This window comes from Leucopleurus acutus (genome assembly GCF_964270905.1).
Source record: "Leucopleurus acutus genome assembly, chromosome: X".
Classification (NCBI taxonomy): Eukaryota; Metazoa; Chordata; class Mammalia; order Artiodactyla; family Delphinidae; genus Leucopleurus; species Leucopleurus acutus.
In genome coordinates, this window is record NC_139148.1 from 26,987,037 (window position 1) to 27,009,899 (window position 22,863).

At 40.3% G+C, this 22,863-nt stretch overlaps 1 protein-coding gene across 2 annotated transcripts in view; it reads right to left on the minus strand.

Annotated features, from left to right (window-relative positions):
* Window positions 1–22,863, minus strand: part of DMD (dystrophin) — a gene marked incomplete at its 5' end in the record, with an annotated part of 2,126,456 nt that overhangs the window by 208,811 nt on the left and 1,894,782 nt on the right. For both annotated transcript variants that reach the window (XM_082864911.1, XM_082864910.1), the window contains one exon: window positions 8,354–8,414. In XM_082864911.1, the coding sequence (XP_082721037.1) occupies window positions 8,354–8,414 (61 nt within the window). The remainder of the gene's footprint in view (window positions 1–8,353; window positions 8,415–22,863) is intronic.

Sequence of the window (22,863 nt, forward strand, 5' to 3'; positions counted from 1 at the left end):
GCCACACTTGGTTACACTGAGAGCTAGTTTTCAACCAACAATACTAGGAAGCTGAAAGAGTTGGGAGCAACAGGTAAAAAGTATTATTGTTGTTATTATTTTAAATTTCAATTCTCTACCCATTTATTAAGTTTTGTTCTCCCAACCCTCAATATCTCCGCTACCAAATGCGTCCCTACCTGCATGCTCGATAACCCTGTCTAAGCTGGCCCCTGCGCTCCAGGGATGGGCAACTAACCCCCTCCCAGGTGGGGAGCTCCAAGCAACTTTGACCCACTAGAGTGTGTGTGTAGGGGGTAAGGGTAGTGATTGTGGAGGTCCTAGGTGGGGCGCGAGGTGGGCCAAAGCCACCTGAGGTCACAGGGTTGGTGGGAAAAGGCACAGAGCGGGTCACTATTACTGTGACTTGGGAAAGCCACCAGTCTCTCTGAGTCTCAGCTTTTTCTTCTTTATTAGATACTAACTCGTGGTGCTAATCCTCATAAATGGGAAGATACAGCTAGTCTTAACACTTAGCACTTAGTAGGCACACATTAAACTTTGCTTTTCATCCTTTCTAGGAGGTTATAGGACCGTAACTACGAGACACTCCCTTGGTATAAAGCACAAGACCGAGAAGAAGTGACCAAACCAAAAGGAAACAAAACCACAACAAAAAATTCCTTCTAAAACAAGAAAGAAGCAAGTTAAAAATTACTCTTTGCACTATCTGACTTGCAATAGCTTTGGGGATCAAGATGGATGTGGATAAGCTGAGAAAGGAAAACAGAAAAAGCAACTGAAAGTTTCAGGGGGAGCAGGGAAGCTTCTGTGTTTCATCCATCTGGGAGTTAATGATATCAAAGAAGACGAGATCATTTGCTCAAAGCTGACAGTGGGCTAAGCCTCATATAGGACCTGTTCTTAGGAGCTTTACAGACTGCTGAAAGCAGAGATGGGTTTGTTTTTCTTTTTCTATCTTGTGCAGGGATTTAAAATTTTTTGCAATGTGATGGCACTGATTTATACAATGCACTCAGTTTATTGTTTAAAAGAAATTATATGTGTGTGTGCGCGCTAACAATCTTCCAGAAAAAAGCATCTAATTCCTTCTCCCTACCCTCTACCCTCTCCCACCCTATCCTCTGAAATGAGGGAGGGGAAGACTGAATGGGATTTGGAGTTTTCCTGCTGAGAAAGGGACATTTTCTGCAACCAGGTCAATGTTCAAAGGACTAATGCTCTAAGGAAATTATCCAAAGGGGTGTGGCAGTTCAGGGTTATTAAGTTATTTTCAAATGCTGTCTGGGTTGCTGCTGACCTTTGTGAAGGCAACAGGATGCAGCTTCCCAGGGGGGGCAGGATAAGAAGCAATTAGAGGAGCCTAGGAGAGGCTCAGGAATGTTTGGGAATTTACAGATACCCAGAAGTACACTGGGAACTCCTAGAATGAAAATAAACTAATTTGATCAAGGACATATTTGTGTTCTAGAAAATATTCTAAACATGTAGCTAATACTGAATATATCTGTAAGAGTTGTTTTCTTAAAGACCCAACACTCAGTATTCATTAGACGTCAATTAGGCTTCAGTTCAATTTCAGAGAAGAGAAGTAAAGTCAATTCATATTCCTTGTATGCCAGAAAGTTGAATGGGTGTGACGTTAAGTGTTCACAGAGTCAGAATATGACAAAGCTGGGTTTCAAATGAAGGTTTATTTGAGGCCACAGCCCATGTTCTTTTCTACCACATGACTATGGAAGAATGTACAATGCTTAACAAAGTTAGAAAAAGAAAATGAAGCAATAGCTGAAATAACTCACTCCTCTTTTTTTGGGAAGCAGACCTAAATATATTTTATGAACACTCTCACATTCCAAAAAGTGCCACGAATGAGGCAGAGGGAATACTATACATGCGTAATATACCAGAATTTTTGGCATGTACACATTATAGTTTAGCTGCAGCATATATGTGTATATGTACATATGCTGCCACCTTTAAGCATTACATATAACACAGAATGTTATAAAATTTTTTCTGTAAAATAAAAACTTATCAATATCATTCTCTTAAGACTCAGTGGCTACTATATCCCAGCCCCCAAAGTAAATCCTGTCTACAAATGCTTAGTGAAACACAGTGGTTGATCAATTTAAAGCTCTACTGACCACTGCAAACTCAGAAGAGGTATCATGAGTGGCATTTAGGAAAAACAAAAAGACCCCAGTTCTACTGAAACCAAGAAAGCCAGAGCTCAGGATGATCTCAGGCATTATCTAGTTCTACTTCCTTACTGTTGGTGGGAAAACTCAGTCCCAGGTGGGCTGAGTTATACTCCAAATCGTATTGTTAGATAAAGACAGAACAGAATCTAGACCTCAGGATGTGGTATGTACCAGTCAGACACTCAGGCTAAGGATGGCCTCCTAGCCACCAAGTATAGGAGACATGAGAAACTCTGTAAGACTAAGCATACTTTCTAATATTAAAGTTGATATCTACAGGGTATGAGAGACACACTTGGGTGGTCGATCTAAATGGACACACAAACACCTGAAGATTTTTTGAAAGTAAAAGGAGTCAGGAAACTGTAAAGCATGTGGAAGTGCTAGTATGTGGTCATTCATTCGTTCAAGTATCTCCTGAGCACATGCTATCTGTGAAGCACTATGCTAGAAAAAGAGATACAGCAGCTATCCTCATGAAGTCCATTATTTCAGTCAAGGCTATACGTACCAGCTTATGAAACTATAAAGAAGGCTGTGAGAATTTTTTGTGAACTTTATGAGACACAGAAGATACTAACATCTATGTCTACCAACAAGGTCTACAAAACCAAAGGCCAGAATCAGCACCCCGTATAACACTACGGCCTCCCCTTCATTCTCTTTCAGTTAATATCTTAAACTGAGTTGTTTTCATGATTATATCATCAATTCTGCGTTACTGACCATTCCTTCATTGTGGCTCCAGAGCTTAATGAGAATCAGCTAATGTGACCTCTGGAACCATCAAACTGTGGAGGAGAAAGCACAGCAGAGAAGACTGACCTCTGGGTTATCTCTGTGTACAAAGCCTTCTGAGAAGTCAGAGCACCAGGCTTCTTTCCGGCAGCCACTGCACAAATTTAATTACCCAGAGATACTCACCAGTATCCTCAAAGACTGACAGCTGAAATTAGACAGCTGATTCTCTATTACATCCGCTTCCTATTATCAATGGTGCTAAAGAGTTAAGGAAAAAGTTTAATATTACTTGTCCTTCCCATCTTGATAAGATCGATGATGCAATAAGAATCCTCAAGGGCGATATGAAGATTCGTTTTCATTCCTCTGGAAAACTGTTATAAATAATTTCTGTTTCAAAGTCAACATTCATAAAATCAGGGAATGTCAGGACTGGAAATAACCTGTGATATCATGTGACTCAGCCCCTTTAGATGACACATGGAGAAACTGAGGCTCAGAGAATATAAGTGATTCATCTTTGGTCAAATAGCTAGTTAAAAGCAAAGTTGCAAACAGACTTCAAGTCTTCTGTTGCTTGCTCAATTTACTATTTCTGTTATTTCATGTGGTCTTATCAGCTGCTATAAAGGTATATATATATATATATATATATATATATATATATATATATATATATTTTTTTTTTTTTGGTGGTACGCGGGCCTCTCACTGTTGCGGCCTCTCCCGTTGCGGAGCACAGGCTCCGGACGCGCAGGCTCAGCGGCCATGGCTCATGGGCCCAGCCGCTCCGCGGCATGTGGGCTCTTCCCGGACCGGGGCACGAACCCGTGTCCCCTGCATCGGCAGGCGGACTCTCAACCACTGCACCACCAGGGAAACCCCATGAGTTGTTTCTTGAGCATTGCATGTAAAAAAGAGCTGAAGAGTTAGCATGTTCCCCAGAACCCCATTTTTCACTCTTTTGTGAAGTACTTCAGAAATATTTAGAAAGGAAACCTGATGAAATGCATTGCTGGTGACTGAGTCAGCAGGTTTACTCCCAAGTTTCATTAGTGAATGCCTCCCAATATTTAGCAACTGCAGCGTCTTTGAAGGAGGAAAGGACCAGCTTGCCTAAAAATCAAATCCTTCCTAAGAGTCAGCTGGCTCTGACCAATATTTGGGCTATTCCAGTCACGACATCCCAAGGAAGATACAACAGAGCTGGAAAAGATCCAGGGAAAAACAACTAAGATGATCAAGGGGACTGCTTATCTTTCATTCAAGGACAGACTAAAAACCTAAAACGGATTAGAATTTCTCAGACTGGGAAGATGAAAATAAAAAGGAGTTAGTGGGGGGATGTGAGATTAAAGTCGACTCTGGTAAATATAATTGTATTCAGTGAATTTCATAGCACTTAATTGGGGCTGTCCCTTGAGGTCAAAGGATGTAGATTAAAGAGAAACTGAAATATATCTTTATTTGTTTATAGAGAAATCAGTAAGTTTATAGAACTTATTATTGCTAAGACAAGACTGAAGTGGAGAATGGGAAAAGTTTAAGAAACCATTGGATATACTCAATGCCAATTGATTTAACAGTGCATTACTAAGAAATGGTCATGATGCATCCTAATTTTTTTGAAATGAAAATTACTATTCCTATCTTACCCGATAGGGAGGGTGGGAGGGAGGGAGACCCAAGAGGGGAGAGATATGGGAACATATGTATAACTGATTCACTTTGTTATGAAGCAGAAACTAACACACCATTGTAAAGCAATTATATTCCAATAAAGATGTAAAAAAAAAAAAAGAAAATTACTAGGTTGACTGACAACACAGCCATTGGTGCCTACATCTGGCACAGAGTTCTGGGCTAGCTGCCCTGTTGGTCTGACCCAGGGTGCTATTTCTTATGCTTTTATTATGTCATCTATGCGAAAAACATACTGCATGCAAGTTTGGGGTTCCTAAATTCTTTTGACAGTCCAGAACGCAGAAGAATGATTTTCTAACTCGTTAAGAAAGCAAGAGAGTCCCAGCTCTTGGCCCCGCTTCGTTTACCCATATGGGAGGATGCAACATAAAAAGGTGAAAGAAATTCTAACAGAATGCAGCAGGTGGTTAAAGGCTATTATACTGAAAATTTCATGAGTTTGACAATAGGCCAAAAGACTACAAAATGGCAGAGAATGGAAAAGGCAGTTGTAACAGGTTGAACATTGTTGGTGATTATTTTTTCAGTGGCAATGAAAGCTGTAATCAAATAACCTGAAAGAGATGCTGGCAGGGGTAGGAAAGCCCCAGGGGAGAGGGAATATGAAGACTGTAACAGTGATGTATGCTATGGACTAATAAACTAGACAAACATGTAGTTTGAAGTTTCTTAGCATCATATGAAAAGCTGGTGTCACGATGCAGGCATAAACACTATCCGATTTGCAATCTAGAGCAGAAGACGTTGTTAATGACTTACAACCTCAAGGATGAATGCACGACTCAACAACTAACTGGAACTGTGCTACTGGTGTAGAAACCTCTTGTTATTTAGATGATCAGTTTATCTAAGCATTAAAAAGGAAACATTATAAAGCATTAAAAAATATCCAGAGAAAACACTTGCCTTTGCAGCTGGAAATGTGTGGTTAAAAACTCTCGAATGGAAGTCAGGACAAATAAGAAAGAGGACGAATGGGGACTGGTTGAAATAACGTCATTATCAACTTATTATTGTTATTTGTGGACCAATAAGGCATCTCAAGTTACGAATGGCATCTGCAAGTGCACGAAGTCCACTGGACCTTGTACATCAAAGTCATTTAGTATAAAGAGAATATTTTAGACAACAGTAATGTGTAATAATAAATCACAAAGGACATTAATAATCTGTTTACTGAAAACGTAAATTTCTCGAACATGCGTTCTCCCTATATTATGGCTTAACATTTTAGGGGTATATTTGAGAAACTGTACAATCTCTAATTTCAATTAGATTATAATCGTACAGAGAACTGATCTCTGTAAAGTTTCAGGGACATCTTTGAGAAATTAGGTAACCCCTCATTCCAAGGAACTGATCACTCCAGAGGATTTTAAGGTCTCCATACTCACCTTTCTACTAATTTTCCTGTCTACTGTTCTGTTTCTTACCATTAAACTAGGAAGAATAATAGTCCTAAATTAAACCCCAGGATTTAAGCTCTTTAAATGGGTATCTGGAGAAACTGGAGTGGGTTGAGAGGGCATATCTGCAGCTAATTCACAGTGGAAAAAGTTTTTTTTAAAACTGAGAATTTATATTGTGTTTAATAATGAAAATAAAGAATTTTTAAAATAAAGATAAACTTCTCGAAAAAGAAAGCTGATATCTTAAAGTTTTTGAATTTGGACAAGACCATGGAATGAGCCACACTCATTGATTGCTACAGCTACAAAGGAACTTAGATATCATCTAGTCCAACTCCTTATTTTATAAATAAGAAACCAAGGTTTGTACAGCTTAAGTGACTTGCCCAAGGCCATACAATCAACTAATCACAGAGCCCCCGAAGTCGAGGTTTCTTATTCCCAGATCTGTGCCCCTACCAAAACTGTCACCATGATCTTCAAGCTGGTGAAAGAGCACTGGACAAATAGGAGGAAAAATAGAGAGTAGCTGTTCTCTGATCCCATCAAGGAGCAGTAAGAAACTAGTATACAGGGAGGAATTACAGCTTTTCTGGAATTTGTCTTTTTATTTTTTGGACCAAATTCATTTTCACTGCTTCACACAACTGTACTGGGATCTTCTGTAGTAGGTGTAACAGCAGGGAGAAGGTACATATTTAGGCAAAGGACAGTGGGACTAGGGGGGCACTCTAGGAATCCCGTGTGAGACGCTTAATGAGCCCTAAACAGGTAATAATTTGGACAATGATGGCTTAAAGATGTCTTGGATTCTCAGGTGATCCTAAAATGTTGGCTACAGAAGGAGTCATTCTTTTAGCTCATAAAGGAATTGGATAAAGTGAGAGTTTTATAAATGGGTTGAAAAAGTAGCAGGTCTCAAGCATCTTAGTCAGAAATGGAAATTTGTAATGACGAAGACACTGATACAGAAGATGACTGGGAAGAATCTGAACAAAATGGTTCCACGAAATAGACAGTGGATGTAAAGCAACATAGCGCATGTCCAAATCGATCTATTATTTAAGAAAATGGGTGATTTTAAATAGGTATTAAAACATGTACTTTAGAGTGACTAAATAACTATATACAACAAAAATAATAAAATAAAATTAAAAATAAGAAAACTAAAAAGCAGGATCAAAACACTGAAGGAGAATTTTTAAAGTTAAGAGATACCTTGTCTGTATAACTGAATAAGACAACCTTTCCTAAAGGATGTACCTCTCCTTGAAGAGCCAAAAAAGTTCCCTCACCCCCATTCTTCTGAGTTAACAAAATTGAGGCATGAAGTCAAATTTCTTGAGAACTGAAGTAATGAAGATCTAGGAATGCACTTATTGCTTTAGAACTGAATTATGAAGAATTGATGGGCAGTGGAAGAGTAAAAACAGACTTGATAAATGGAAAAACATTTAATATTTTTAGTCAGACTACGGCAGAAGCAAGTTCAAAGACTTAAGTTGGTACTGAAGACTATTTCATGAATCCAATTAATTTAAATTGTTGTTGAGGTGGCCGACAGAAACTTAAATTTAAGCTGGACTCAATTGTACAACCGATGAGAAACTGTTAAGGTATCATAGTAACTCAACATCCTCTCTCCTCTTTCTTCCATGGCGACCCAATGTATCATAATTTGTATTTCATGCAGCATCTTGCAGAAGGTGCTTCTAAGAACCTATATTCCTTTGACTGACAAAAATGACCCCTGAAAACAGTATCATTTTTGTTGTTGCTATGTGAAAAACGTTGAGTGCTACGTATCAAGAATGAACACCTCACCTCCACAAATCCAGAACTGCTACTGACTGCCTTTTGGGTACATCAAGTATTTATTCACCTAAAACAGTTTGGGTACAGATAGCTGCAGACATCGTCCATCTTTGTCTAAAGAAGAAGTGTGGGAAAACTCCTAAATAAGTAGAATTGTTCTTGTAAATATTCATTGCCACTATCCATAATATTATCAGCAGCTTTTCGTTCTATTATGAAAAATCCACACCACCTCCAATCACAAAATACAGCATATACGCTGCCTTAAATGGATTTTTCCTAAAGGCTACTCCCTGTAGCATCAGCAAGTTTTCAGTGGTAATTTTAGCATGAGTTACCGATCCAAGCTTCCTCGGGGAAGAAAGAACTAGGTATTGTAGGCCAGGCTACCGTCGAGTTTTAAAAATAAATTCATCTGTGAATATACATATTAGCCACAATAAATGCTTTTCTAAGAACATGATGCTTTCAACTTACTTGATATAGTAGGGCACTTTGTTTGGTGAGATGGCTCGCTCCCAGGGACCCTGGACAGAAGCTGAAAAAGTGGGGGAAAAAAAGGCAAGAGGTCAAGTTCATGCAAACAAGACAGACAACATTAATCTCCAGAATTACAATTTTACACTGATATTCGTCTGTTTGTTCAGTTGCCCATGAAGACAGGACTGATTAACCTGCTGTTCTGATCCTAATCTAAGAAAAACTGAACTCATTCAGGCACGAAGATAAATGCAAAGAAAAAAAAAAATCCACTGCTAAACCTACAGAGCAGGTAAGAGACTCAAAGAGTAAACTGACGGGTTTTCTCTTATGCGTCTCCATTGGGTACTTTTCTTATAATACTTCCTGTTGCTGTTTCTCAATATCTTTTACTATTTGATTGACTGGGTTTTATTAGTTTAGCAGCTGAAACATCCCTCTGTGATATATTTACATTCTAAGTTACTGAAGCTAAAGTACTCCACTTATCACTCTGATATGCTTGTTTTTCTCTTTATTTGGTTTAAACAGAATCCAGTTTCATTTACCGATTACATGTTTAACTGGTGCCTCAAAAATGTCAGCTGACCAGCGTGATCTTATTAGAAAAGATAACTGAAAGTGAGAGAATGGTACCCGACACCACAGTGTAATAAAGCTTTGGTGATGAGTGATGAATCCTATAGGTGAAATTAAATTTCCCATACTGGGAATCTGTTTCATAAGGACTTTACTGTGTGTCAGTCAAATCAGTCATCTTTAAACTGTGTTTTAAATGCTTAAGCTGTAGGGGTTTTTGTCTTTCCCAGAGTTGAAATACTCTGCATATACGGTTTAATATGATGGCGTTTTTTTGTTCCTTTAAGACAAAATAATCGTGTTAGTAGACGCTATACCATTTCCTTAACAATAAAATCTTCCTCCTGCACAGAGTTTTAAGAAACTGGAGTTTTTGAGACACAGAATAGCATCAAGAATATAAATATAAGAAGCATTCTTATTATAACACCTAGCAATTTTATGTGTATGTCCCGTCTTTCCTGAATTTTCACCCTGCTTGTAATTTGACACACAGCTGATGTTGACCATTGTTTCCTCCTATGAAAAGCTCCCTTCTAAATTAGTCTCACAGTAAATTCACTCCACAGTGTTTTAAGATGTAACAAAACATCAAAGCTAATATATCCTTGACTACACTGCATAATATGAAAGAAAAGCTTCTAATAAAACTTTGCCCACTGCCAGACAATTTAAGGGTAATGAAACTACAGATTCTTTGTTTTACAGAGAGTAACAGAGGGATCGAATCACCCAACCTTCAACCAGACATGCTGCTTTGTACCTTGGCGATATGTCATTTAAAAGATATAGAACGTGAATTTGTATTTAGCTACCTAATTGCACCTTTTCATTTTGGCAGATGGATTTCTAATATGCAGAAAAAAGACGTTTATCTGCTGTTTCGGAGGAGTCCCTTGCCTTCAAACTCTCTCTGTCCTTCTTTTTCTATTCTTGTCTCCTTTGCCTTTGTCATTCTCTGCCCAACTCTCCTCTTGTGTGTTTTTCTTCTCTGGGACACAGCTCTCTAGACCAGATTAGTTCACAGAGTAATAAGAGCTGATTTGAGGACTTAGGCTGAACTCTCTGAACTGCCTGGCAGAGTCTGATGTTATGGAAACCTAAAAACCCAAGCCCTCTGTAGCATGAGACATGGTGGAGAGCCAGAAATCATAGCTCCTGGTTGTTCAGCGGGCCCTCTTCCTAAAATCACGGCATTGCAGAAGGAAGAAGAGAACTACAGAGAGCATTTGGTCCAGTTCTCATTGGCTGTATTGCCAAGTCTATGAATGTCTAAACTGAGAAACAATGCTTATCCTTTTCTTAAAGGTCACTATGGGCTGAGCCCCACCATCTCTCTCGTTATCCTTCTCCAGTTCTTTATCATTCTAATGGTCCAGAAAGCCTTTCTGATTTGGAGGATGTTGAGTACGTCCTCTGGTAGCAGAAGAGTCTGTTCGTATTTCCTATATTACTCCTAGGCATCTCTCAGAGAGAAGTGGTCTACTGGCTGCCTGGTTGGCCCAGGGGGGTGCTCTGCCTGAGTGAAACAACCTTCAAGCAGAAACTCTAGCAAGAAATAGGAGAAAAGTGATGATGCCGCGCTGAGCTCATGGCCAGACCTGTAGGTATCTATACTTGACTTTGCATTGTTAAACATTAAAAGGAAAAAAAAAATCCCCCTGAAATGCCAGAGAAGCAGTCAGAATATGCTTGAACTAAAGAGCTGAATGGATTTAATTTTAAAAATTCCAGGGCTTCCCTGGTGGCGCAGTGGTTGAGAGTCCGCCTGCCGATGCAGGGGACGTGGGTTCGTGCCCCGGTCCGGGAAGATCCCACATGCCGCGGAGCTGCTGGGCCCGTGGGCCATGGCCGCTGGGCCTGCGCGTCCGGAGCCTGTGCTCCGCAACGGGAGAGGCCACAGCAGTGAGAGGCCCCCATACCGCAAAAAAAAAAAAAAAAAAAAAAAAAAATTCCAAAAAATAAGTTCCAGGTCAATATGAAATAGGGATTAAGCTTTTGTAACTGGAGTTCTTGTTAATTTTTATAGAGTATATTAATTGTATATGAAAATTGTTAATATTTTACTTTCTAATATAAAAGCCTTCTGCCTTTATGTGTAGCTATTAAACAGGACCTATAGTGAGATTCAGTGAATTTTTTGTGCTGAAAGATGTTTTTCCCCCTTTGATTCACAGTTTATAAAGGCACCTAAGCAACTGCTTTGCAGCCATCATTTGAAGGTCTGAAATTTTACACTAAAAAATGTCCTTGAAGCAATAAAAAAAGAAGAAGAACCACAGCCTTCCCCCAATCCTCCCCTGCCCCATCACTACCACAGACACACACACTGGAGCTACCTGCTTTAGAAATGACACACAATCGGACGGCGGTTCTATGCGACTGGAATCAATGCTCCTCCTCAGGAGATTGTTAAACGGTTGTTGGGCAATTTCGCTTGGGGCTGCCAGATGATTCTGGTCTTGCATATATTCAAAAGTTGATCCAATATATGGTAACTCTCATAAGTGTGTCCCAGAATTATCATTTCATTTCTTGCAGGAATGCCAATGCCAACAACAGCTGTTTCTTATCTCAGTGTACCAGTGGAAGCTTGTCATCCGTCACAAAGCTCGCCTACGCGACAGACGCACATACGTCTCTTATGCCTGATGCGGCCATTTTTAGTAGCTCATCAAAAGCAGATTTACGGGCAAATAGTTTTTATGACACTATGCTGTCCTCTGGTATTTTCTTATACAGATGCTTCTATAACCGCTATATGTAATTCCAATGCAGCTTTGTGATTCAGATTCTCGAGTGTAAAAATCATCCATTATCATATGGCAACAGCACCGTGGGGTACTGTCTGCTAAATTTAAATAGCAAACTACTTACTAGTTTATTTATTCCAAAACCAACCTCTGAATTTCCCCTTGCGTTACAGATGCAGTATGTTATTAACAGCAAGAAAGGATAGCAGTTCTCCCTTCAAATGCTTTTCCTCCCTCGAGGTAACAGGATTCAATATTGTGCCCAAGATATTTCTGAAAATCACAAACACAGGTTCCAGTGTTTAAGGGAAGTTCTTATTTCAACCGCTTTCTAATGCATGATGAACAGAATGGGCCAAGTGACGCACCCTGGTGTTAAGCCATGTTTTAATCGACACAGGGAACTAACCAGAAAATGAAGAAGAATGCTAATATCATTTAAACTGTGTTAAAAGAGCACTCTCTGGAATTCAGACCCTCATACATTCATTAATCTTTCTACTTTTTCAAAAAATAATTTAAATTTATTTATTTTTTTTATACAGCAGGTACTTATTAGTCATCAGTTTTATACCCATCAGTGTATACATGTGAATCCCAATCACGCAATTCATCCCACCCCCACCCCCACCACCCTTCCGCTCTCCCCCCTCGGTGTCCATACGTTTGTTCTCTACATCTGTGTCTCAATATCTGCCCTACAAACCGGTTCATCAGTACCATTTTTCTAGGTTCCACATACATGCATTAATATACGATATTTGTTTTTCTCTTTCTGACTTACTTCACTCTGTATGACAGACACTAGGTCCATCCACCTCACTACAAATAACTCAATTTCGTTCCTTTTTATGGCTGAGTAATATTCCATTGTATATATGTACCACATCTTCTTTATCCATTCATCTGTCGATGGGCATTTAGGTTGTTTCCATGACCTGGCTATTGTACATAGTGCTGCAGTGAACATTGGGGTGCATGTGTCTTTCTGAATTACGGTTTTCTCTGAGTATATGCCCAGTAGTGGGATTGCTGGATCTTATGGTAATTCTATTTTGAGTTTTTTAAGGAACCTCCATACTGTTCTCCACAGTGGCTGTATCAATTTACATTCCCACCAACAGGGCAAGAGGGTTCCCTTTTCTCCACACCCTCTCCAGCATTTGTTTGTAGATTTTCTGATGATGCCTGTTCTAACTGGTGTGAGGTGGTACCTCATTGTAGTTTTGATTTGCACTTCTCTAATAATTAGTGATGTTGAGCAGCTCTTCATGTGCTTCTTGGCCATCTGTATATCTTCTCTGGAGAAATGTCTGTTTAGGTCTTCTGCCCATTTTTGGATTGGGTTGTTTGTTTTTTTTAATATTGAGCTGCATGAGCTGTTTATATATTTTGGAGATTAATCCTTTGTCCGTTGATTCATTTGCAAATATTTTCTCCCATTCTGAGGGTTGTCTTTTGGTCTTGTTTATGGTTTCCTTTGCTGTGCTAAAGCTTTTAAGTTTCATTAGGTCCCATTTGTTTATTTTTGTTTTTATTTCCACTACTCTAGGAGGTGTATCAAAACAGATCTTGCTGTGATTTATGTCACAGAGTGTTCTTCCTATGCTTTCCTCTAAGAGTTTTACAGTGTCTGGTCTTACATTTAGGTCTCCAATCCATTTTGAGTTTATTTTTGTCTATGGTGTTTGGGAGTGTTCTAATTTCATTCTTTTACATGTATCTGTCCAGTTTTCCCAGCACCACTTATTGAAGAGACTGTCTTTTCTCCATTGTATATCCTTGCCACCTTTGTCATAGATTAGTTGACCACAGGTGCGTGGGTTTATCTCTGGTCTTTCTATCTTGCTCCATTGATCTATGTTTCTGTTTTTGTGCCAGTACCATACTGTCTTGATTACTGTAGCTTTGTAGTATATTGTGAGGTCAAGGAGTCTGATTCCTCCAGCTCCGTTTGTTTTCCCTCTAGACTGCTTTGGCTATTCGGGGTCTCTTGTGTCTCCATACAAATTTTAAGATTTTTTGTTCTAGTTCCGTAAAAAATGCCTTTGGTAATTTGATAGGGATTGCACCAAATCTGTAGATTGCTTTGGGTAGTATAGTCATTTTCACAATATTGATTCTTCCAGTCCAAGAACATGATATATCTCTCCATCTGTTGGTCTCATCTTTAATTTCTTTCATCAGTGTCTTATAATTTTCTGCATACAGGTCTTTTGTCTCCTTAGGTAGGTTTATTCCTAGGTATTTTATTCTTTTTGTTGCAGTGGTAAATGGGAGCGTTTCCTTAATTTCCCTTTCAGATTTTTCATCATTAGTGTATAGGAATGCAAGAGATTTCTGTGCATTAATTTTGTATCCTGCAACTTTACCAAATTCACTGATTAGCTCTAGTAGTTTTCTGGTGGCATCTTTAGGATTCTCTATGTACAGTATCATGTCATCTGCAAACAGTGACAATTTTACTTCTTCTTTTCCAATTTGCATTCCTTTTATTTCTTTTTCTTCTCTGATTGCCATGGCTAGGACTTCCAAAACTATGTTGAATAATAGTGGTGACACTGGACATCCTTGTCTCGTTCCTGATCTTAGAGGAAATGGTTTCAGTTTTTTACCATCGAGAATGATGTTTGCTGTGGGTTTGTTGTATATGGCCTTTATTATGTTGACGTAGGTTCCTTCTACGCCCCCTTTCTGGAGAGTTTTTATCATAAATGGGTGTTGAATTTTGTCAAAAGCTTTTTCGGCATCTATTGAGATGATCATATGGTTTTTCTCCTTCAATTTGTTAATATGGTTTATCACATTGATTGATTTACGTATATTGAAGAATCCTTGCATCCCTGGGATAAACCCCACTTGATCATGGTGTATGATCCTTTTAATGTCTTGTCGGATTCTGTTTGCCAGTATTTTGTTGAGGATTTCTTCAAATATTTTCTCGGGTCCTTTCTCTCACTTTTCTCCCTCTGGGACCCGTATAATGTGAGTGTTGTTGCATTTAATGTTGTCCCAGAGGTCTCTTAGGCTGTCTTCATTTCTTTTCATTCTTTTTTCTTTAGTCTGTTCCGCAGCAGTGAATTCCACCATTCTGTCTTCCAGGTCACTTATCCGTTCTTCTGCCTCAGTTGTTCTGCTACTGATTCCTTCTACTGTAGTTTTCTTTTCAGTTATTGTAATGTTCGTCTCTGTTTGTTTGTTCTTTAATTCTTCTATGTCTTTGTTAAGCATTTCTTGCATCTTCTCGATCTTTGCCTCCATTCTTTTTCCGAGGTCCTGGATCATCTTCACTATCATCATTCTGAATTCTTTTTCTGGAAGGTTGCCTATCTCCACTTCATTTAGTTGTTTTCCTGGGGTTTTCTCTTGTTCCTTCATCTGGTACATAGCCCTCTGCCTTTTCATCTTGTCTCTCTTTCTGTGAATGTAGTTTCTGTTTCACAGACTGCAGGATTGTAGTTCTTCTTGCTTCTGCTGTCTACTTTTCTTATATTTGGTGGATTTGGAGTTTAATAACATACTTGGGTCAAAAGAAAGCAGGGGCAGTTTATAAACATAAATAAAATACAGCATTCACTGGGGACAACAGAGAAACCTCACCTACAGGGTTATGAAAAAGGCACTAGGGAGGATCAACTAGCCACTGGCACTTGGCTCCTCAGAAGTATGCAAATTCCAGGAATGGTTTTATGGACACAGTCTATCAAGATTGACTCTAGAGCAACGTTTCTCGACCTTTTGCCACTATGTGCCCCCTACTCCAGGTATCTTTTTAGACATTTTTGTTCCTGATCACCTCTTGCCACAGATACACTGTATAGACATCTGTTTCTGTATTGTATGTATCTGTGCTCTACATATAAAGAGTAAGATTTTTACATCCCCCCCAAAACCAATTTTTGACCCCTTGGGGGCAATATCACTCCCGTTGAGAATTCTTGATCTAGAGGAAGTGATGGAGGGGGTGGGGGAGAAAGGAAAACCCCTTCTGTGCCTGTAACATGACCTCAACTAGCTTATTTGATACTGAATGACCTGTGAGGTGGGTATTATTATTATTTTTATTTTGCAGATGATGAGTTAAGATCACATGGAATGATACATCTAACGTCACAAGTCGGTAAGTATTAGATCCTAGTTTTGGTTTATTACTCAAACTGAAGTCAGATGATTCAGGAAATGGAGAAAACAAAGCTGTCGCCTGTCTACTCTGTACCATGCACTGTGTGTTCCTTAATGTAATCCTTCCAAACACCCTCCGTGGTCACGCTATTCTACTGTTGCACATAAAGAAACTGATGCTCATAAATCATCAGTAAAGTAGCCCAGCTAGTGAACGGTCACACAGCTAGTAACGAGTGTATCCAGGATTGCCACCAGGTCTCCTCTTCCCTGGTAACAGAATTTCTAACTGCTGGGTACAGCAAGGTTCCCAAGGCTTATGAAGGTCACCTGAGGATATTCAGGTGAGGCTTCTGGGAAAGTTCTTTAAAGGTGGCTGACTAAATTGAAAGGCAGCTTCGCCCTTTTCCCATCCTCTTTCTTCCTGCCTTAGATGCCGTGATGTCCAGAGCTATAGTAACCAGGAGAACAGAAGCCATCTTGGTTGCAGTCCCCCAGAAGTAGACAGAGACAAGGATATGAGTGCAATGAGTTTGAGCCATGATTTAGGGAAGCGCTGGTAGAAGAACCGGAAGTGAGACACAGAAGGGAGGAAAGCTGATAAAGTTTGTATTACTGCTTCGGACACCTGGGGCCCAGTGCAGCTGGGGCTTCAGTGTACAACGCACTGAAGAGTTATCCCTCGCACCCCCCAGGGGAACGGGGAACTTATCTACTATTGCTTGAGGGCTATTCCTGGAGTATGTGGAGTCTTTAACTCGCCGGCACTTCTGGCCTTCCCCTCGTGCTGCTGAGCCAGTTTCGACGGCCAGAGAAGAAGGCCTTAAAGGCAGAGTCACGGGTACGTGTAGCTGGAAGCCTAGGCTTGGTGAGCCTGGGCACGGTGAATGCAAGAGGGGATATGGGCAGGACTCTGACAACTTATGCTTCAGGACCTATGCACTAAGAATGACTGAGGAAAAGATATGAGAAATCTGCCTTCCTGACGAATATGCAGGTTATCATTCCGGTTTCTCTCTGGATTTCTATGTGAGAAACTTATAAACCCCCACTTTGTGTAAGCCATTGTTATTTGAGTTTTCTGTTACATTCAGGCAAAGCTGCTTCTAACTGAACCACTCTCACCCACTCAAACCATCTGTGGTTGCTCACATCATTCCTGGCTTACATTTTAAATGGCTGAATAGTATTCCATGAATGGAAGTACCATGATTTATTGAAGAAGTTCCCTCTTTGGGAATATTTAGGTTGTTTCCAGTTTTTCACTGGTATGAGTAAGGCTGCAATGAACATCTTTGTAGAGAAACCTTTGCACACATTTTTGTTAATTTTCTTAAGCAAAATTCCTAGAAGTATATTTACTTGATTCAAGGAGAGGAACATTTTAAAGGCATTTTATACAAATGGCATTCTTGCCAACAGGAGTCTTTCTTTATTGATCAAGGTGGAAAGAGAAAACTCTACAGTCCACAGGTCAATGGCACTCAGTTGGTATAATTCTCAAGGCACGTTAGATATACTGCATGATACAGTGGACTATGTGAGAATGTGCCTTTCACATCCCCTCCTTCCATGATAGCTTATAAACGTTTTGAGCTCAGAAAGGCATTCAGCACAGTGGCTTTCTATCTCAAACCCCAACCTAGAGTCCTGAGGGGTATCTAGATCACTAAGCGTGTCCAGAACACATATTCAGAAGGACTGTATTTGAGTCCTGACTCCACCATGGTCATTGCACCATCTGAAGCAAGTTTTGTTTTCTCCCTGAGCCTTATTTTTCTTATATGCAAAATGGGAATAATGATGTCTCCCCTACCGAAATGTTATCAGGATAAAATGAGAAAATGGATACAAAATTGCTTTGCAAAATGTTAATCACCATAAAAATCATGTTTGTAATCACATAGTTATGGGATGTTGTCTGAATGACAGTAATCCTGGAATCAAGCTCTCTGCCTCAACTGGGCAGCACTGGTCTTTAACCTTTGGATCCACTCTTAACTACTATTAATGTGCCTCATACAGTATAAAGTGTGGCAGAGAGAAATGCCTTTGAACATTATCTAACTGCCTAGGCTTCTGGTACTTCTTTCTTCATCTCTGTCTGCTTAGACCAATGCCACCTGCCCAACAGAATCTTCATTCTTAGGTAGACCATTTGTGCACTATTCACCAGCGTGAATGATGAACAGATTAGTTCATATATGATACAATGGGAAATAGAGGGTCATAGAATATTTCATAATCAGAGCATTCTGATGATGAAAAGATAAGAAGGTGGTTCTTGTGGTGCTATACACAGTGGATTAGAGGTAGGAGAGTGGAGTATGACAGGTAGTTCATAAGGGACTTTGGTGCCCAGTGAAAGAGAAATCATAGATGACTCTATACTTCTAAGACTTAGTAGGCAATTGGGAGTTTCACTGACAGGAAAAATAAACTGGGAGGTGAATTTCAGATAAATTATGTGTTTAGGTTAAAATATTTGTAAGGTGGATCTTTTCACTGAAACTCAGTGAAAGAACAAGACTGTGAGTACTGTAAGTACTGTTAAGACTGTAAATATGGTAGCTGAAGCTATAAAAATGGCTGGACTCTTTAAGGAAAGAAGGCTGTTAAGAGAACTGTACTCTGGGGAATGCACCAAAATGGTGGTGGCAATAGAAAAGCTGCAAAGAACTGTTGGTGGGAATGTAAACTGATACAGCCACTATGGAGAACAGTATGGAGGTTCCTTAAAAAGCTAAAAAGAGAACTACCATACGACCCAGCAATCCCACTACTGGGCATATACCCTGAGAACACCATAATTCAAAAAGAGTCATGTACCACAGTGTTCACTGCAGCTCTATTTACAATACCCAGGACATGGAAGCAACCTAAGTGTCCATCGACAGATGAATGGATAAAGAAGATGTGGCATATATATACAATGGAATATTACTCAACCATAAAAAGAAACGAAATTGAGTTATTTGTAGTGAGGTGGATGGACCTAGAGTCTGTCATACAGAGTGAAGTAAGTCAGAAAGAAAAAAAACAAATCCCAAATGCTAACACATATATATGGGATGTAAAAAAAAAAAAAGTTTCTGACGAACCTAGGGGCTAGACAGGAATAAAGACGCAGACGGAGAGAATGGACTTGAGGACATGAGGAGGGGGAAGGGTAAGCTGGGACAAAGTGAGAGAGTGGCATGGAGGACATATATACACTACCAAACGTAAAATAGATTGTGGGAAGCAGCCGCATAGCACAGGGAGATCAGCTCGGTGCTTAGAGCTGAGGGGTGGGATAAGGAGGGTGGGAGGGAGGGAGGCTCAAGAGGGAGAGGATATGGGGATATATGTATACGTATAGCTGATTCACTTTGTTATACAGCAGAAACTAATACAACATTGTAAAGCAATTATACTTCAATAAAGATGTTTAAAAAACTAAAATAAAAAAGAGTGGTGAAGGCCAAACCAGATCATACAAGCTGATGGAGCAGGTAGCCAGAGGGGAAGTAGCAGGATTAGGTTCTAACCAAGCATTTGAGAAGCTGTGTATGAAGTGAGGATAACGTAAATGCAGAGGGGGAGCTTCTGAGGGTTAGTCATGCCTCTCTCCTGTCCTGTAAACCAGTCCATTTGATTCGTTTCTTTATGCAATTTGTTTAGGGTCTTCTTTATAATAATAAATTACATGAAACTTATTTCTACCTTTTTTTATGTCCTAAGGTCATAATCAAGATTATAATACAGTGTTTCAGATTTCATGTAGTTATCAATGCCACATGTATATGTATATATGTCATTTTTCCCCACTGCAATTGCTTTCTGTATGATTTCTATTCTCTTTTGATGTGATCCATATAGTTCCTGTAGCAAGAGTAAGTTTTCTGTCACTTAAATGAAAGGCCAAGTTAAATTAAACACTTTCCAAAACATTAAAATAAGAATAGTATTTTATGTCTGTATCATATATCAAAAGTAAAGATTCAATGAAAACTTTAAGATCACTTACTAAACTTTCAAAGATGGGCAGATTTTCCATAAAGATTTCAACAGCCAAGACAGATGGGCTACATTCCAGAGGGGAAGGTCACAAGAGTGATGAATGAGACCTCTAATGTCTGCCATAGCTGTGAAAATCTTTATGGCTAAGTAAAATTCCTCACGAATAACAACCTGTAAATATTATATGAGCTGTCAGACAGATAACACAGCTCTGAGACCATCGCGTACGGTGGACAGAATATCACACCATGGGATTTGTCATTTAGAATATCAGGCTGCCATTTGATCTGGGAAGTCAAGAGTTCACACTAAACTACTTGGCAAGGTGACTGAGTTGTGGAGATAATCACTATGTCTAATATCCAGCGCTGCTGGCTGCACAGTCCCACAAAGTCTAATAACCAATATTTGGTGACATTACTCGAGAGCAAAGCTCCTTCAAATTGACTCATACAAAACTCCAGGAACCTCACCGTGATTATTAAGACAGTAAGAGGGGCTTCCCTGGTGGTGCAGTGGTTGGGAGTCCGCCTGCGGATGCGTGGGACACGGGTTCGTGCCCCGGTCCGGGAAGATCCCACATGCCGCAGAGCGGCTGGGCCCGTGAGCCGTGGCCGCAGAGCCTGCACGTCCGAAGCCTGTGCTCCGCAACAGGAGTGACTGCAACAGTGAGAGGCCCGTGTACCGCAAAAAAAAAAAAAAAAAAAAGACAGTAAGAAAAAAAATCAAGCCTCATAAGGCCCAACAGAGGAGGACAGGTGTCTATATAAATCGAGCCATGACTGACTCATGGAATTTCTGAGTAATTTCTAACAGAATTGGCTGACTGTATTACGACAGGACTTTCCTCTGGGTAAAGGTGGCTACAGTCTTTAGGCCATCTGGGTTAGCTAGGTTACTAACAAATCAGCGCGGTATTGCCAGGTGCGCTTAGTATCTCTCCAGATGTGCTTTTAAAAGACAGCAGGCAGACAACACCATTTGCTGAATGCTCTCTGTGTGGATGTTATTGTATTAGGCACCAGGGAAATTTCGAGGAAAGTAAAATTTGAAACCTGAGCCAGTAGGGAGCCACTCAGATATTAAAAACCAAATGACTATAGATGGGATGTATATCCATTTAGGAGGCAAGATAAGAGTGAGAAAGAGCTAAGAATATGATAGCAATAAAAGCAAGAAGAGGGTGGGAGAGAGTACATTTTGGCCTCAATTCTTTACTCCATTGTAAAAGAATTAAATATCTATACCTTAGTCAGAGCCACAGGGCTGGCACACTGTGCTTCCCAGCCCCTTGTCCTTGGGCTTGACCATATGATGTGCTTTGGCCAATGGGGCTTCAGCAGACGTGATATGAACAGAAGCTTGTGCTCTTATGCTCTGGTGAGCTGCCATGAGCGCATGCCCCAGGTGGCCTCTGATCCTTCAGCCTGGGCCTCAAAACCCACCACATTTAGAGACAATCTGAACTGATCCAGCAGCCAACCTGTAGATCAAACCTAGCCCACCTGCAGCCTGAAGCAGAGCTCCCCGGTCAAACTATCTAGATCACCTGAACTATAGTTGACCTGTAGACCCGGAAGTATGACAATAGAAACTTTCCATTCTCATAAAGGAGGGCAAGGGCTAGAGGGCGAGAGGGCGAGAGAGAGAGCAAGGGAGGAAGAAGGGGAGGAGGAGGGAGGGGGAGAGGGTGCGGGAGAGAAGCAAGAACATCAGAGAGATTAAAGATTAGAAAAATAGGGGGCTTCCCTGGTGGCGCAGTGGTTGAGAGTCCGCCTGCTGATGCAGGGGACGCGGGTTCGTGCCCCGGTCCGGGAAGATCCCACGTGCCGCGGGGCGGCTGGGCCCGTGAGCCATGGCCGCTGAGCCTGCGCGTCCGGAGCCTGTGCTCTGCAACGGGAGAGGCCACAGCAGTGAGAGGCTGGCGTACCACAAAAAAAAAAAGAGTAGAATAGAAAAATATTCGCAAGCCAAGTCTCCTCCAATTGTTACTAGCCACTTCCTCTACTATCGTCCGAAGAGTTAATGGGGATTATCCCCTTTAGTATATGCAGTTGAGACTTGTGGGTTGCCACCCACTAGTCCCTGGAACCCCTTCTCTGAAGCTGATAATCCGTAATGGTTACAAGCGTGAACTTGAATGTGTTATTAAGCTTCTCCCGTCTCAATTTTCTCTTCCGTGAAGTGGAGACGATAACATTCCTTAGTTTACAGGCTTGTTGTGAGGATTAAACAGGTTAACCCATGTGAGATGCTTTCCTCAGTGTTAAGAGCTCAACAGCTTTTGTACTCCTATTCCCACCCCTATTATTATTATCATAATTAATGTAGTGAGTTATCAGGATACGTATTCTATTAACTAACTCACTGCCAGTGTGAGGAATCCCAGGGTAACCAGGCAAACGAGAGAGACTCTATGGTCCTAGAGTTAAACAGACTGTTAACCACCAAGTCATGGGCCTAGGAAGCGACTCTGCTAAGTAATCCCTCTTCTTCCTTTCCCAGCCGTTTTCTGACTCTTCAAAAAAATTTTAGGCAGTTCTCATAGAGTAATAAAACTTGAAAGAAGACAAACCTTCCTTTGGGCATTCTGATGTTGGTGTCAACTACAAAAGTCAGCTGTGTTTTATCATTCTATATTAGTATTGCTTAGGAACTCAAAACGAGTAGGTAAGCATTTATAGAAAGAAATAAAACATTTCATTTTCAGTTCTATTTTCAGTTCTGAGTTTTAAATTAAATTTCACATTACCAAACTTACTATCTTCTTTTTTGTTCTATTTAACTTGGTGTAGGTGGTTCATGTTAGGGTAATTATCTGACCTGTTCTAAGACATAAGCCGTGTTGCCCTTTCTTTTGCCCTAAGATAGCAAGGGTTCTAGTGAGCTTCTGTGTTGGGCTCCAGGAATAACCAAGGATTTGGTTTCAAAACTTTCCCTCTTCTCCTGACAGCTCTAATGGATGCATCTGCTCCAGACTGCCTGGGCCAAGTCTTTTGAGTTAGTCTTTCTCTTGATAGCTGCCCTAGGTCAAGTTCTACAACACGAACT